Genomic DNA, 18,406 nt, shown 5'->3' with positions numbered 1-18,406 from the left:
TCTACAGTACCTTAGCTCTACTGGGTGATTCAAAAGTCGCAGTACACCCTTTTGTTTCAAAAACTGTAGAGGAAATGAGAAAACGGAATACTCCAGTAAGGTATGGGTGAGGTGGGCTATCCTTTAGGGCAGGCATTCCCAACCACGGTCCTCAAGGCACACTAACAGTGCAGGTTTTAGTGATATCCAGGCTGCAGCACAGATGGTTAAATCAAAATAACTGAGCTACTAATTAAGTCACCTGTGCTGAAGCCTGGATATCACTAAAACCTGCACTGTTGGTGTGCCTTGAGGATCGTGGTTGGGAAAGCCTGCTTTAGGGTATGTACCGAAAATTGAGCGCCATCTTGAAATCGGCCCTCTTGAATCTAAGTCAGTTTTTTCAAATGGAAAGGGTGTCATGTAACATGTTAAACAACATCAGAATTTGCCGAAAAGTTTATTGCTTCAAACAGATTTGAAATAGCCGTTATGGTTCAAAAGTTACAACACTTTTTGTTGCAGGTAAGTGAAGATGGCTTTGACAAAATAGGAGAGAATTGAGGTCATTTTGATGTCTGGAGAACGAAGTTTCCGTGTCATAGCTGCAGTTATAACAACCAGCACCCAGAAAGACCTCCAATTTCACATAACACTGCCAGGTGCTTAATTTCCAAATTCCGAGAAACTGGGACTGTGGCTGACCAGTCACGGACTGGTCGTCCAAAAAGTGCTACTGACGAGACAACTTCAACAATGGTTTTGGCATCCTTCATGAAGAGCCCACAACACAGCACACGATGTTTGTCAGCAGAATGTGGAATCAGCCAGTCATCGGTCTTGTGAATCCTTCATGCCCATCAATGGCATCCATTCAAGATCCAGCTATGTGAAATCGGAGGTCTTTCTGGGTGCCGACTGTTAAAATCTGCAGCTATGACACGGAATCTTCATTCTACAGACATCAAAATTAACTCAATTCTCTCCTCTTTTGACAAAGCCATCTTCAGTTACCTGCAACAAAAAAGTGTTGTAACTTTTGAACCATTACTGCTATTTCAAATCTATGTCACATCAATAAACTTTTCAGCAATTTCTGATGTTGCTTGACATGTTCTACAACCCCCTTTCCATTTGAAAAAACTGACAGATTCAAGATGGCCTATTTCAAGATGGCGCCCATGTTCGGTACATACCCTAAAAGATAGCAGACCTGACCCATACCTTACTGGAGTATTCAGCTTTCCCATTTCCTGCACAGTTTTTGAAACAAAAGAGTGTATTGCGACTTTTGAATCACCCTGTACAGTGATGCATGTTAAAAGGTGTATTTGGTGATATGTCCATTATTTTGTTTCATCTACATGGACACACTTGTACTATACAATATGCAAACATTTTTATCTGCATATGCCTGAATATATACACTTCCTCAGGTTGTTCACCCAAACCAAATTTTATTCCAGTGTGATCTATTCTAATATGTCTGTTCAATGCAGAGAAAGTTCTATAGGTTTTCATAATCTACGCTATCATATTTTGTCTTTCTGGATTATAAACTCTAAGGGGCTGATTGTGAGTCATACTGATTTCATTATAGATGCAAATGGCGAGTTTTTGCATATATCACATGCATATGTGTATGTCCATCCTGTCCTGAGTTGGTCGCTACTTGGATGTCATATTCATGAAAATTTGCTGAATGTTCTGTATCTTTAAGAAGTGTATTAATTGTTTCTAAAACATTGTGATTGTATGTATCAAATGGAAATGTGTACACCCCTTGCAAATGATGTTGAGTATATGTGTTAATCTTTATGAGTGTATTTGACTGGCTGGGGATCCTTTTCCATTGATACACTCATACTTCCTAACAGTCAGCCTTGTGTACTGGGAGGTGGCTACACCTTCTCGGGTGAATGGCTTTGTCATGATGACTCAGGGGCATGTCTAGTGCTTCTGAAGTGCTTGGCCTTCACCATAATCTTTCTTTTTCTCTGGAGAGGCTGGCATTAGCTCACCAGCTCACCAATGTTCTACTGTGACAGCAGTCGGGAAAAACATCCTTGCTGCCAGTGGCAGGACTGCCCGGCATAAATTGGTACATTTACGAGGTATAACTTTTTTTTTATTGTACACTGGCGTCTGCTCCATTTATGCATACTGTATAAATGGAAACCTACCATACTGTAGGTAATCACTGACCGTTCTGTTCAATGAATGTGGTCAAATGGAGGCGTTAACAAACAAGTAAACAATGTTCATCATCTCCTTGTACAAACAGTTTACATTTCCCAGTGTGTATATGTATTTGGACTTTTAAGCCTTATTAGCGCTCCTATATGTGCTACTCCTGGGCATATAACTTGTACCCATGTCAAGTCTAAGCACATCCTACCATTTCCTGTATGGCTAAGCCCACTCTGTGGCACACTCTGCAAAGGTGTGTATGCTTTTGCTTTATTTTCTTACCTAATTGAATTAGTGGGCATATACATTCTGTCCGGCGGATATCGCTTTGTGGACTGCTCAAATTTTGTACAGTGCTTTTCAGATTGCATTATCACATGTCATTTGGTAAGTCTACCGTAAAAGCAAATTTCCATAAAACTGTATATTATGTTGCTGTAACTCTACTTCTTTGTCTATTTCTTATTTTGTATTAGGATCACTATGAGAAGTCCAGCATGAGCAGCAGCAGTAGCAGTGAAATAGCAAGCTGCAAGAGTGACATTTCCGAGAGTACTATTATGTCCATGGATTTATTACAACCACACAATTGTGAGAAAGGATCTGAAGTGTTTTCTCCAAATCACAGCTACTCTGTTGATAACGTTGCTAAAGGTAATGCTTACAGTCATTTTATGGGTCCTGCTTATTTCACTCATCAAGGAGTGCCTGAGGAGATACTGCATGAAGGCAGAATGTTCTATAGACATATAGTATGGGTGGTGTATATATATATATATATATATATATATATAAAACAGCTCTGTCAAATTGCACCAAGAAATGTTCCATCAGCAATCCTTATTCATCTCATCAAAGATTTCACAGGATATTAATAGTCCTCATGAGGATGATTTCCAGATTTTTTGCTTAAAGATACGTATGAGGTTCTGCTTCACCACAAACAAAGTGTATAAGGGGAGAATCAACCTCCAGGTGTTATGCTTACAAGTCTCGCATTACTTATGTCCTGCATAAATCATCAAGAAATTTTACTCAGGGAGAGAGAAAAATGTCTCCTGTCATGTATTACTTAACACAACATTTATTGGAAACAAAAAACAAAAGGGCAAGTATAATCATAGGCAAAGAAAAGTAAATAGGGTGTTCTTGTACCGGAGCTTAGATCCATAAGGCTCACTCTTAGGTCCTATGCATAAGGCTCACTCTTAGGTCCTATGCATTTCTAACCACATCTTATCAGCTCTTTATGATTTCAGTATCATCTGTATGAGGTTGATACTTAAATCTACCTATGCTCTCCAGACAGGGCCAGATTAGGCCTTGGGGTGCCCGGGGCACTTAAGACAAGGGGGCCCCTGGTGGAAAACAGAGAAGTGTATATTAGATTGTGCATACCTACCAACATAACCTATTCCAGGAGGGACCAAATTCTCTCTATCTGGACTTCCCTCTTAATATATGATTGGTGTCACCTGTGTTGAACCATTTAATTGATATACAGATGATTGCAGTCATAACTTAGGACAGCATGTTATCCCTCCTGGACTGGGTCATGTTAGTATGTATGGATTGTGTATATTAAACTTAACCCAATGGTATATATTAGATTTAAACTAATAGTTTTGTAATGACTGGTTACTGTTCATACTGTAGCTCCACCTAATTGAATGACAACTATTTTAAAAATGTTCTTGTAACGGTACAAAGACAACTTAAACAACCTTAGAATACACATAGAAAAAAAATCTATAATTTATCTTGTCACATGCAAGAATAGCAGCAGCAGCCTCTGTACTACTTACACACTGTGACAGGACTGTGTGTGTGTGTGTGTGTGTGTGTGTGTGTGTGTGTGTGTGTGTGTGTGTGTGTGTGTTTGTCTCTCTCTCTCTCTCAAGACAGAGAGAGAGTGATAACCTCACTAGATAACAGGTTACACAGGACTCAGACACCCAGGCAGGGAGGAGGAGAAGCTAGGATCCCTGTGTCACTTTCAGCTCTCTCCACCCTCCTACCTCTCATCTGGTTGAGTAGCTCATGAAACCTGATACTCTGCCTGAAATCCATACTGTCCTCCTCACATTCTGGCTGTCTGGTTCTGTGCTACTGCATGAACGCTAGTGATGTCTGCGTGCTTTGGACAGTGGTGCCCAGCAGTGTCCTGGTAGCGGCGCATGGCAATGGGGGTGCCCGGCAGTGCCCTGGGAGCAGGGGTGCCCGGTGGTGTCTGGGAGCAGCGGTGTCCAACGAGCAGAAGGTGTACGGAGAACACAGCCAAGACACCCTCAACATTGTGGCGCTCAACGTTGTTGCATACTCCTCGTAATGGTCGAGCCGGCCCTGCGTCAGGCATTCCTTGAAAACTCACCTTTTCAGACAATTTTATCGTATTGTTGAACTACCCGCATAACTTCTATAGGTTCAGTATGATTTACAGATGGACACAATACCGACGGCCATAATCCCGTCAGCCATTGACCTACAGTCAAAATACCAACACTGTCAAAATAGAGACATTCATTATGCTGACATGTTCAAAATGCCTCCATAGTCACAATACCGACATTTTAACTGCCAACATGTCAAAATACCGACATGAGTTTTTCTGAGGTTTTTTGTATGTCAATGTCGACACAGGTCGACATGGACACCGTCTAAGTGTACCGCGTCCACCTCTCATGGCTTTCAGGCGTGGTGCTAAAGTATGAACAAGTCTTTTTTTGGGCAAAAATTCCTTAAAAGCGAATGTTGGCATTTTGACATGTCGGCATTTTAAATGTCGGTATTGAGACTGTCGGCATTTTGCACATGTCAGCATAATGAATGTCTGTATTTTGACAGCTTCCGTATTTTGACTGTTGGCCAATGGCTGTCGGGATTATGGCCAGTGGTATTGTGTCTATCGGTAAATTAACTGCTACCCACTTCTATAAGCTACAGTATCCCACCCAATTACATACCCTCTATACAATCCTCACATAACTTTACATATTTTCTGTTTCTTCACTTTCACATCCTATGATCTTTTCTGTGTGACTGGATCATGACTGGATCATACAGCCCATCAAGAACCTTTGCAAGATGGCTGGATCATTGGGTAAAGGAGGCAAAACTTTTTTTTAGGTATATAAGCGAAAGGAGAAAAACAAAAGGCGGAATTATAAAACTAAAGACGGACACTGGGAGTCTTGTTGAAGGAGACAATTTAATAGCAGATCATCTTAATGATTATTTTTGCTCAGTATTTACTACTGAAAGAGAGGGGAAGGGGCCACAGTTAAGTTGCAGGGATATTCAGGAAAATGAAACAAGTACATTTACAGAGGAGAAGGTCCTAACAGAACTCTCAAAGCTGAAAGTGGACAAATCTATGGGGCCAGGTAGGATACATCCAAGGATACTAAAAGAACTTAAAGAGGTGCTGGTAGCACCATTGACAGAATTATTCAACCAGTCATTAGCTACAGGAGTAATTCCAGGGGACTGGAAAAGAGCAAACTTAGTCCCACTGCACAAAAGTGGAAGCAAGGAAGAGGCAAACAACTACAGACCAGTGAGTCTTACATCAGTAGTAGGGAAATTGATGGAAACACTCTTAAAAGAAAGAGTTGTAGATTATCTCAAATCCGGCAATTTACTGGATCCCAGACAGCATGGATTCACTGGGGGGAGATCATGTCAAACAAATCTTATTGACTTTTTTGATTGTGTGACTAAAGTGATGGATAAAGGTGGAGCCATGGATATAGCTTATCTAAACTTTAGTAAGGCTTTTGACACAGTTCCACATCGCAGACTGCTAAATAAACTTGAAAGTTTGGGATTGGATATTAGGATTATTGAATGGATAAGATCTTGGTTGAAGGATAGAAAACAGAGAGTTGTGGTAAATGGAGTGCATTCACAGGAGGGAAATGTTACTAGTGGAGTACCCCAGGGATCTGTACTTGGACCAGTGCTTTTTAATATCTGTATTGGTGACATTGCAAATGGCATTAAAGGGAAAGTATGCCTTTTTGCAGATGACACAAAGGTATGCAACAGGGTAGACACACCAGGTGGGGTAAAACAAATGATTGAGGATCTAGGCAGACTAGAGGAATGGTCAAGAGTCTGGCAATTACAGTTTAATGCCAAAAAATGCAAAATCATGCACTTGGGTCTCAAAAATCCTAAAGCTAAATACAGTATTAATGGCACTATACTGGAAACTACTGAGGAGGAAAGGGATCTAGGAGTCACTATTTCAGATGACTTAAAGGCAGGTAAGCAATGTAACAAGGCAATGAGGAAGGCTAGTCAGATGCTTGGCTGCATTGGGAGAGGAATCAGCAGCAGAAAGAAAGAAGTAATAATGCCACTGTATAGGTCATTGGTACGGCCTCATCTAGAATACTGTATTCAGTTCTGGAGGCCATATCTTCAAAAGGATATTAATACATTAGACACTGTACAAAGGAGGGCAACTAAAATGGTGCATGGCCTACATCACAAAACATACCCAGAAAGACTAAGAAATCTCAATATGTATAGTTTGGAGCAGAGAAGGGAAAGGGGGGACATGATAGAAACTTTAAAATATATCAAGGGTTTTAACAAAGTCCAGGAGGGAAACATTCTCCAAATGAAGAGAAGCAATAGGACACGAGGGCATGCACTGAGACTGGAGGGGGGGAGGTTCAGGGGAAATTTGCGGGAAAATTATTTCACAGAAAGGGTAGTGGACAAGTGGAATAGCCTCCCATCAGAGGTGGTAGAGGCTAAGACAGTAGAGCAATTTAAACATGCATGGGATAGACATAAGGATATCCTTACAAAGAAATAAGGATCAAATAAGGTTAGAGATAAAAATAATATAAAAAAAAAAAAAAAAAGGGGCAGACTAGATGGGCCAAGTGGTTCTTATCTGCCGACAAATTCTATGTTTCTAGTATGCAATAAGTTGCACTTATCCTTGTGTTTCATTGCCTAATTTCTTATAGGTTGTAAGCTTGCGAGCGGGGCCTTCTCTTAATAAATATTTCTCTATCGTCCTAAGTGGATGCTGGGGTTCCTGAAAGGACCATGGGGAATAGCGGCTCCGCAGGAGACAGGGCACAAAAGTAAAGCTTTTACAGGTCAGGTGGTGTGTACTGGCTCCTCCCCCTATGACCCTCCTCCAGACTCCAGTTAGATTTTTGTGCCCGGCCGAGAAGGGTGCAATTCTAGGTGGCTCTCATAAAGAGCTGCTTAGAGAGTTTAGCTTAGGTTTTTTATTTTACAGTGATTCCTGCTGGCAACAGGATCACTGCAACGAGGGACAGAGGGGAGAAGAAGTGAACTCACCTGCGTGCAGGATGGATTGGCTTCTTGGCTACTGGACATGAAGCTCCAGAGGGACGATCACAGGTACAGCCTGGATGGTCACCGGAGCCACGCCGCCGGCCCCCTCACAGATGCTGAAGCAAGAAGAGGTCCAGAATCGGCGGCTGAAGACTCCTGCAGTCTTCTTAAGGTAGCGCACAGCACTGCAGCTGTGCGCCATTTTCCTCTCAGCACACTTCACACGGCAGTCACTGAGGGTGCAGGGCGCTGGGGGGGGGCGCCCTGGGAGGCAAATGAAAACCTTTAAAAAGGCTAAAAATACCTCACATATAGCCCCAGAGGCTATATGGAGATATTTACCCCTGCCTAAATGTACTAAATAGCGGGAGACGAGCCCGCCGAAAAAGGGGCGGGGCCTATCTCCTCAGCACACGGCGCCATTTTCTGTCACAGCTCCGCTGGTCAGGAAGGCTCCCAGGTCTCTCCCCTGCACTGCACTACAGAAACAGGGTATAACAGAGAGGGGGGGCAAAATAAATGGCAATATATTAATATAAAAGCAGCTATAAGGGAGCACTTAATCATAAGGCTATCCCTGTCATATATAGCGCTTTTTGGTGTGTGCTGGCAGACTCTCCCTCTGTCTCCCCAAAGGGCTAGTGGGTCCTGTCTTCGTATAGAGCATTCCCTGTGTGTCTGCTGTGTGTCGGTACGTGTGTGTCGACATGTATGAGGACGTTATTGGTGTGGAGGCGGAGCAATTGCCAAATATGAGGATGTCACCTCCTAGGGGGTCGACACCAGAATGGATGCCTTTATTTGTGGAATTACGGGATAGCGTCAACTCGCTTAAGCAGTCGTTTGCCGACATGAGGCGGCCGGACACTCAATTAGTGCCTGTCCAGGCGCCTCAAACACCGTCAGGGGCTGTAAAACGCCCCTTGCCTCAGTCGGTCGACACAGACCCAGACACAGGCACTGATTCCGGTGGTGAAGGTGACGAATCAACCGTATTTTCCAGTAGGGCCACACGTTATATGATTTTGGCAATAAAGGAGATGTTACATTTAGCTGATACTACAGGTACCACTAAACAGGGTATTATGTGGGGTGTGAAAAAACTACCAGTAGTTTTTACCGAATCAGAAGAATTAAATGACGTGTGTGATGAAGCGTGGGGTGCCCCGATAAAAAACTGCTAATTTCAAAGAAGTTATTGGCTTTATACCCTTTCCCGCCAGAGGTTAGGGAGCGCTGGGAAACACCTCCTAGGGTGGACAAAGCGCTAACACGCTTATCAAAACAAGTGGCGTTACCCTCTCCTGAGACGGCCGCACTTAAAGATCCATCAGATAGGAGGATGGAAAATATCCAAAAAGGTATATACACACATGCAGGTGTTATACTACGACCAGCTATTGCGACTGCCTGGATGTGCAGTGCTGGGGTAGTTTGGTCAGAGTCCCTGATCGAAAATATTGATACCCTGGACAGGGACAATATTTTACTGTCGTTAGAACAAATAAAGGATGCATTTCTTTATATGCGTGATGCACAGAGAGATATCTGCACACTGGCATCACGGGTAAGTGCTATGTCCATTTCGGCCAGAAGAGCTTTATGGACACGACAGTGGACAGGCGATGCGTAGAGGAGTTATTTGGGGTCGGTCTATCGGATTTGGTGGCCACGGCTACGGCCGGGAAATCCACCTTTCTACCTCAAGTCACTCCCCAACAGAAAAAGGCACCGACCTTTCAACCGCAGCCCTTTCGTTCCTTTAAAAATAAGAGAGCAAAGGGCTATTCATATCTGCCACGAGGCAGAGGACGAGGGAAGAGACAGCAACAGGCAGCTCCTTCCCAGGAACAGAAGCCCTCCCCGGCTTCTACAAAAGCCTCAGCATGACGCTGGGGCTTCGCAAGCGGACTCGGGGGCGATAGGCGGTCGTCTCAAGAATTACAGCGCGCAGTGGGCTCACTCGCAGGTAAATCCCTGGATCCTGCAGATAATATCTCAGGGGTACAGGTTGAAATTAGAGACAGAGCCACCTCGCCGTTTCCTGAAGTCTGCTTTACCAACGTCCCCCTCAGAAAGGGAGACGGTTTTGGAAGACATTCACAAGCTGTATTCTCAGCAGGTGATAGTCAAGGTACCTCTTCTACAACAAGGGAAGGGGTATTATTCCACTCTTTTTGTGGTACCGAAGCCGGATGGCTCGGTAAGGCCTATTCTAAATCTGAAGTCCTTGAACCTGTACATAAAGAAGTTCAAGTTCAAGATGGAGTCACTCAGAGCAGTGATAGCGAACCTGGAAGAAGGGGACTTTATGGTATCCTTGGACATCAAGGATGCGTATCTCCACGTTCCAATTACCCCTCACACCAGGGGTACCTCAGGTTCGTTGTACAAAACTGTCACTATCAGTTTCAGACGCTGCCGTTTGGTTTGTCCACGGCACCTCGGGTCTTTACAAAGGTAATGGCCGAGATAATATTTCTTCTTCGAAGAAAAGGCGTATTAATTATCCCATACTTGGACGATCTCCTAATAAGGGCAAGGTCCAGAGAACAGCTAGAGATGGGTTTAGCACTATCTCAAGAGGTGCTAAAGCAGCACGGATGGATTCTGAATATTCCAAAATCCCAATTAATGCCGACAACTCGTCTGCTGTTCCTGGGGATGATTCTGGACACAGTTCAGAAAAAGGTTTTTCTTCCCGAAGAAAAAGCCAAGGAGTTATCTGACCTGGTCAGGAACCTCCTAAAACCAGGAAAGGTGTCTGTACATCAATGCACAAGAGTCCTGGGAAAAAATGGTAGCTTCTTACGAAGCAATCCCTTTCGGCAGATTCCATGCAAAGGGATCTGTTGGACAAATGGTCAGGGTCGCATCTTCAGATGCACCTGCGGATAACCCTGTCGCCGAGGACAAGGGTATCCCGTCTGTGGTGGTTGCAGGAGGCTCATCTATTGGAGGGCCGCAGATTCGGCATGCAGGATTGGATCCTGGTGACCACGGATGCCAGCCTGAGAGGCTGGGGAGCAGTCACACAGGGAAGAAATTTCCAGGGAGTGTGGTCGAGCCTGAAAAAGTCTCTTCACATAAGCATTCTGGAACTAAGAGCAATCTACAATGCTCTAAGCCAGGCGGAACCTCTGCTTCAAGGAAGACCGGTGTTGATCCAGTCGGACAACATCACGGCAATCGCCCATGTAAACAGACAGGGCGGCACAAGAAGCAGGAGGGCAATGGCAGAAGCTGCCAGGATCCTTCGCTGGGCGGAGAATCACGTGATAGCACTGTCAGCAGTATTCATCCCGGGCGTGGACAACTGGGAAGCAGAATTCCTCAGCAGACACGACCTTCACCCGGGAGAGTGGGGACTTCATCCAGAAGTTTTCCACATGCTATTAAACCGTTGGGTAAAACCAATGGTGGACATGATGGCGTCTCGCCTCAACAAAACACTGGACAGGTATTGCGCCAGGTCAAGAGATCCGCAGGCAATAGCTGTGGACGCGCTGGTAACACCTTGGGTGTACCAGTCGGTATATGTTTTTCCTCCTCTGCCTCTCATACCAAAGGTATTGAGGATTATACGGCAAAGAGGAGTAAGACTAGTGGCTCCGGATTGGCCAAGAAGGACTTGGTACCCGGAACTTCAAGAGATGGTCACGGACGATCCGTGGCCTCTACTTCTGAGAAGGGACCTGCTTCAGCAGGGTCCTTGTCTTTTTCAAGACTTACCGCGGCTGCGTTTGACGGCATGGCGTTTGAATGCCAGATCCTAAAAGGAAAAGGCATTCCAGAAGAAGTCATTCCTACCTTGATAAAGGCAAGGAAGGAAGTCACCGCGAAGCATTATCGCCGTATTTGGCGAAAATATGTTGCGTGGTGCGAGCAGCGGAGTGCTCCGATGGAGGAATTTCAACTGGGTCGTTTTCCTACATTTCCTGCAATCAGGATTGTCTGTGGGTCTCAAATTGGGATCTATTAAGGTTCAAATTTCGGCCCTATCAATATTCTTCCAAAAAGAATTGGCCTCAGTCCCTGAGGTCCAGATTTTTATCAAAGGAGTACTGCATATACAGCCTCCTGTGGTGCCTAAGGTGGCACCGTGGGATCTAAATGTAGTTTTAGATTTCCTCAAATCCAATTGGTTTGAACCACTAAAGAATGTGGATTTGAAATATCTCACATGGAAAGTGACTATGTTACTGGCCCTGGCTTCGGCCGGGAGAGTATCTGAACTGGCGGCTTTGTTTTATAAAAGCCCTTATTTAATTTTCCATTCGACATAGGGCAGAGCTGCGGACGCGTCCGCATTTTCTCCCTAAGGTGGTATCAGCGTTTCACCTGAACCAGCCTATTGTAGTGCCTGCGGCTACAGACGACTTGAAGGACTCCAAGTTGTTGGACGTTGTCAGAGCCTTAAAAATATACATTTAAAGGACGGCTGGAGTCAGAAAATCTGACTCGCTGTTTATACTGTATGCACCCAACAAGTTGGGTGCACCTGCTTCTAAGCAGTCGATTGCTCGTTGGATTTGTAACAAAATTCAACTTGTACATTCTGTGGCAGGCCTGCCACAGCCTAAATCTGTTAAGGCCCATTCCGCAAGGAAGGTGGGCTCATCTTGGGCGGCTGCCCGAGGGGTCTCGGCATTACAACTCTGCCGAGCAGCTACGTGGTCAGGGGAGAACACGTTTGTAAATTTTTACAAATTTGATACCCTGGCAAAGGAGGACCTGGAGTTCTCTCATTCGGTGCTGCAGAGTCATCCGCACTCTCCCGCCCGTTTGGGAGCTTTGGTATAATCCCCATGGTCCTTTCAGGAACCCCAGCATCCACTTAGGACGATAGAGAAAATAAGAATTTACTTACCGATAATTCTATTTCTCGGAGTCCGTAGTGGATGCTGGGCGCCCATCCCAAGTGCGGATTATCTGCAATACTTGTACATAGTTATTGTTAACTAATTCGGGTTATTGTTTAGGAAGCCATCTTTCAGAGGCTCCTCTGTTATCATACTGTTAACTGGGTTTAGATCACAAGTTGTACGGTGTGATTGGTGTGGCTGGTATGAGTCTTACCCGGGATTCAAAATCCTCCCTTATTGTGTACGCTCGTCCGGGCACAGTACCTAACTGGAGTCTGGAGGAGGGTCATAGGGGGAGGAGCCAGTACACACCACCTGACCTGTAAAAGCTTTACTTTTGTGCCCTGTCTCCTGCGGAGCCGCTATTCCCCATGGTCCTTTCAGGAACCCCAGCATCCACTACGGACTCCGAGAAATAGAATTATCGGTAAGTAAATTCTTATTATAAATAATATGTGTCAAGGTAATTTTGCATGCTGCAAAAGTCCATAGTAGGTGATCTGCTTATTACCGCAAGCAGCTACTGGGTTCGGAGTCCCGCTTCTACAGTATGTCACACTGATAAAAAAAATAATTTTAAACAGACCAAAGCACCACCACTGCTAGCCCTCACAAAGATTTGCGTTGGCATAATGGTGTGACATAGAAGCAGGACCCTTACTACTGTATGTAATACTTTTTTCTACCCATTTGTTTTCCCCACCTCATGATTAATTAATTTCCATGCTTAATTTATTATGCTTACCCACCTATAATTAATTTCCATAATTAATTCTTGCTCACTTGTAATCTATTCTTCATGAGTTCTTTGGGCCGAATTCAGACCTGATCGCAGCAGCAAAAATTTTCTCTAATGGGCAAAACCATGTGCACTGCAGGTGGGGCAAATATAACATGTGCAGAGAGAGTTAGATTTGGGTGGGGTGTGTTCAAACTGAAACTGATTACAGTCTAGGGAGATGAACTGCGACGCTGTCACTGAGCAGAGACCCCACTATATCTGCCACGGCATAGGAGTACAGGTTGGGTGTACTAACACCCCTATTGATAAGGCTCCGTAGTAGCGGTGGTGAGGTCCAGCTTTGGGGAGTCGGCGCTTGACCTGTAGCCTCTCCCCGGCCCAGGGCGACATCTACTGCAGATTTTCCCACCCTGGAGCTTCCTCATACTCTCCCACACTCTCTGACTGAGACGCTGGGTGCCATCTTAGGAGTATAGCTGCAGCTGGTCTCTGGGACTGCAGGGCAAGGTCTCCCTTGTAAAACTTCCTGTATACGGTGCTGTGACTTTACAAACACTTGAGTATTCTACATGTCTCTATACAGACAGCGTTAGTTAAGAAAAAGTGTACCAAATACAGAATATATTGTGTGAGTATTCTGATACATACCTCTGGTCTAGGACCACGCTGTGTTTTTTTTATATATATACAGTATATACGTACATAAATTAGTTCAGTGCAGTTTTATTGTCATGCTAATAATTATCTACATTGCTAATGTGACTGTATGTTCATCATACTAAACCGCTCTCTGTTGCATTTGTAAACAATGTCTAACAGGAAGGGCAGTAAACCTGTGGACGCTCCTGCATAATGCAGTGTGTGCCCTAAAGATTTACTTGATGGGGAAGCTGTGCATTATGGTCTGTGTACCATGTGTCATACACCCTGCAGTCAGTCCGCAACTCCTGTATCCAATCAGGAGCCACCCTGAGCCGTGTTCTCAAGCCTACTGGGTACTCTAGTGGAATGCCTAACGCCCCCTATGGGATCACTTGTACCATTACAGTCTCAAATAGTTAATCCAATTGGGCGGAAAACTTGTCTAACCAGTTGCTGCAGTTTACTCATTCCTTGGTCAGACACAAATCTACCTACGGTCACTCCCATGTCGCTGGGTCATCTAAGCGGACTGCTTACTCCTCACAATCCACAAATCTCTCAGATGTTTCATCTGAAGAGGAGGGGGAGCGTACTGTTCTGTCAGATACTGAATCAGGTGTTTCTGACGAGGATTCTACAATGCAAATTGACGTCCCTGCTCTGGTGGTTGCTATTAAGCAAATCCTACAAATCACTGATGATGAGGAACCCACTACAGTCACCAAGAAAACTGACATGTTTAAATGGCAGACGGTGGCTAAAAATCTGTTACCCCATTCTGACCATTTGGTTGACATCAGGCAGGAACCCTGGTCTAATCTAGGGAAGAAATTCCCTCTCTCTAAACGGGCCTTAGCTCGCTACCCTCTCCCTGCAGAGTTATGTAAAAAGTGGGAAAATTCACCGCCGGTGGATTCCCGTGTCACCCGCCTAGTGGTGTCATCAACTCTGCCTGTCAGCACTGTCACTTCACTGAGAGAACCGACGGATAAGCGTGTGGAGGGATGCCTGAAATCTGTTTCCTGACAGGTGCTATATATAGACACACTATTGCTGCCTCCTGGGCTGCTAAAGGTATTGAAGCATGGGTTCAGGCATTAGAGGAAGAGCTGCCCGAGGATATATCTGACAGTGCCAGACAATACCTCTCTCACATCACCACCGCTTCTTATTATATTCAAGAGACATCCTCTGAAGCGGGTGTGTTGGCGGCCAAGGTGTCGACTATGTCTGTCCTGGCTCACCATATTCTGTGGTTGAGGTCATGGAAGGTGGACCTGGACTCCAAAAAGACCTCGGAGGTACTTCCTTTTAAGGTAGATATATTGTTTGAGGAAGACCTAAATAAAATTGTGTCTGAACTGGTGGCTGCCAAGACTGCCTTTCTCCCAAATATTAATCCTTCTGCACAGAAGGCAAAAGGTACCCCTTTTCGTTCCTTTCGATCTCAAGGGAAAACAAAAGTTCAGGCATACCCAAGACAATCTTGTGCTTCCAAAGCCACTAAGCCCAAGACGAAGCAGTCCTGGGTGGCCCGTCAGCCTGCTTCTAAACAAGAGAAGTCTGCCGCATGACGGAAGGGCCTCCCCCTGGAGGACCCCAGGGTGGGAGGCCAACTTCTGCAGTTCGCCCAGGTCTGGTTGAAGACCAATTCAGACTCATGGGTGTGAGAAGTTGTCTCTCATGGGGAGCAGTCTCTTTCAAGAGATGTCCCCCTCGCCAGTTTTGCACCACAGTCATCCCTTCGGATCCACTAAAGGCGCAAGCTCTGCAGCAGGTTGTGAGTTCTCTCCTCGATACAGGAGTGGTAGTGCTGGTACCCCTGTCCCAAAGGGGCAGTGGTTACTACTCAACTCTGTTTCTAGTCCCGAAACCCAATGGGTCCTTCCGGCCTATACTCATCCTCAAATCACTAAACAAGTTTGTGAGAGTGTCCAAGTTCCATATGGACAGCTGTGCTCAATTGTACTGGTGATGGAACCCGGAGACTATATGGTATCCCTGGATATTCAGGATGCGTACCTGCATATACCTTTTGCCAAGTCACATCAGCAGTATCTGTGGTTTGTTATTGGCAACCTACACTATCAGTTGCAGGCTCTGCTATTTGGACTGGCTACGGCTCCTCAGATCTTCACAAAGGTCACGGCCGTAATGACGGCACATCTCCGTTGCCAGGGAGTCAGGATCCTGCCGTATCTGGATGACTTGCTGATCCGGGAAAACTCCCACGATGTCCTCCTCAGTCATCTACAACTGACGGCAAGCTTCCTACAAGCCCACTGGTAGTTCATCAATTGGAAGAAATCTTCGCTGGTCCCAGGTCAGAGCTTGGTGCACATGGGGGCACTCCTGGACACACACAGTCAACGTCTGTTCCTGTCTGCGGAGAAAGTCCTGAAGCTTCAGGACAGGATGAGATGCTTCCTTTGTCGCCCCAGAGTGTCGATACAGTCGGCGATGCAAGTACTTGGCCTGATGGTGTCAGCATTCGACATGGTAGAGTACGCTCAACTTCATTCCTGCCCTCTGCAGAGGTTAATTCTTTCCAAGTGGAACGGCCTACCTCATTGGATCAAATCTCACATGATTACTTTGACTCCGGAGGTTCATCAATCGCTGACCTGATGGCTACCGGACCAGCAATTGAGCAAGGACCGTCCCTTCTGGATCCCCAACTAGGTCCTGCTGACGGATGCCAGTCTATGGGGATGGGGTGCAGTGCTGGAGCAACACTCTTTCCAGGGTTGTTGGACCAAGGAGGAGTCTTTCCTCCTAATAAACATTCTAGAGCTGCGGGTGGTGTTCAATGCATTAACTCTCGCCCTGCCTTTGGTACAGCACAGCCCTGTTCAAGTACAGTCAGACAATGCCATTACAGTGGCATACATCAATCATCAAGACGGCACTCGAAGCCGCATGACAAGGTTGGAAGTGTCAAAAATCCTTCGATGTGCGGAACGCCATCTACCAGCAATATCGGCAGTGCTCATTCCGGGTGTCCTAAGCTGGGAAGCGGACTTTCTCAGTCGTCAGGACGTAAATGCCAGAGAGTGGAGTCTTCATCCTGAAGTCTTTCAACTCCTAGTGTACACGTGGGGCCTACCAGATGTAGACCTGAAGGCGTCTCGACACAATCACAAAGTTCGGGTCTTTGGATCAAGGACCAGGGATCCTCAAGCAGCGTTCATGGACGCATTAGCTATTCCATGGAACCTTCGGCTGCCTTACGTGTTCTATCCAGTGTCACTCCTGCCCAGGGTCTTGCGGAAGTTCAAGCAAGAAGGAGGAATACTACTGCTAGTCGCTCCGGCGTGGCACAGTTGGCATTGGTTCTCAGACCTGCAGGGTCTATCGACAGAGCATCCTCTTCTACTTCCTCAGTGACCAGACCTCCTTGTACAGGGCCCTTGTCTCTATCCTGACCTGGCCAGACTGGCTTTGACAACCTGGCTATTGAAGCATCACTCCTGAGGGCCAAAGCATTCTTTGAGGCGGTCATCCAAACTATGTTGAAGGCCCGCAAACTGGCATCTGCCCGGGTCTATTACAGGGCACTTAGTAGCGCCGCGCTCCACTGACCATTTCCACGCCTGGTGGGGCGCGGCACTATTTCCGAGAGACTAAGCGCTGCGTTCCACGGTCAGTGGAGCGCGGCGCTACTTCAGGGATATCCAGGAGTTATGAAAACACACAGGGATTGGACAGTAAGTATCACGTGATCAAGGACGGTCACGTGATCGGAACAAAGACACACGGACTCTATGTGTCCATGTACTGATTGGTCAGCATGCATGCGTCTCCGGTCACGTGATCGGACTAAGAATCCTTATCTTTTAAGTTTTTTAGATATTTCTAAGCCCCGTTTTTTTATAATAAAGGTACTATTAAAGTAAACCCACTAAAGAGATTGCCTAATGTTGTTACTAGATACTATTTTATTGGATGTATGTTGGGTTAGCATAACCTGAACAACAGATGTTCCAATTTGTCTCCTAATTACAAGGATATATAAACACATTAAGGTGACATTATATTTATGCTCCTGAGGAAGCTGGCAGTCACTGGACCAGCGAAACCTGTTGAGCCACATCTTTTTGACCACAAGTGCTGAACCGTCCACCCACACCTCTGGCAATACTTTGGACTCATTTGCATCCACTGGACAATATAAACACAAGCATCTGTGGATCCGGATCAACCCCCATTTGCAACTTGTATCTCCGCTTGAATTGAGATACCTAGGGGACTATCTCTGAAAGATCTGGTAATATTCCATACTTAAATGAACTTGTGAGCTTCTGTAGAACAGAGTCCTAGCCAGATACTGTGGCTTTAAGAATTTTTGAGGGGAAAATAAGTGGTCTATTCGTATATGATATAGAATGTTTTATGATACACCTTTACAACCTTTATTGATCGAGGGGTTTAAGACCTCAATTCATGAATGTGTAATAATTTTTTTTTCTTATAAATTTTATTTTATGGTGATAATGGTACAACTGTCCCTTTATTATTTGGACTAACTGCCGGCGCCAGTATTTTTTTTTTCTTTCTTATTTTAATTTTATTTTCTTCTTGTATCTGCGAATGAGCAAACCTTGGCCAGATGGATTAGAATGGTGATTGCACAAGCTTATGCGCAGGCTGGACTCCCAGCTCC

General features: G+C 45.2%; 1 protein-coding gene across 11 annotated transcripts in view; it reads left to right on the top strand.

Moving 5' to 3' along the window:
- NEK10 (NIMA related kinase 10) overlaps positions 1-18,406 on the top strand; it is an 831,700-nt gene that overhangs the window by 619,826 nt on the left and 193,468 nt on the right. For all 11 annotated transcript variants that reach the window (XM_063922254.1, XM_063922250.1, XM_063922255.1 and 8 more), the window contains one exon: positions 2,646-2,823. In XM_063922254.1, the coding sequence (XP_063778324.1) occupies positions 2,646-2,823 (178 nt within the window). The remainder of the gene's footprint in view (positions 1-2,645; positions 2,824-18,406) is intronic.

Source organism: Pseudophryne corroboree, chromosome 5, assembly GCF_028390025.1.
Source record: "Pseudophryne corroboree isolate aPseCor3 chromosome 5, aPseCor3.hap2, whole genome shotgun sequence".
Lineage (NCBI taxonomy): Eukaryota > Metazoa > Chordata > Amphibia > Anura > Myobatrachidae > Pseudophryne > Pseudophryne corroboree.
This window is presented reverse-complemented; position numbering and strand designations above follow the sequence as displayed.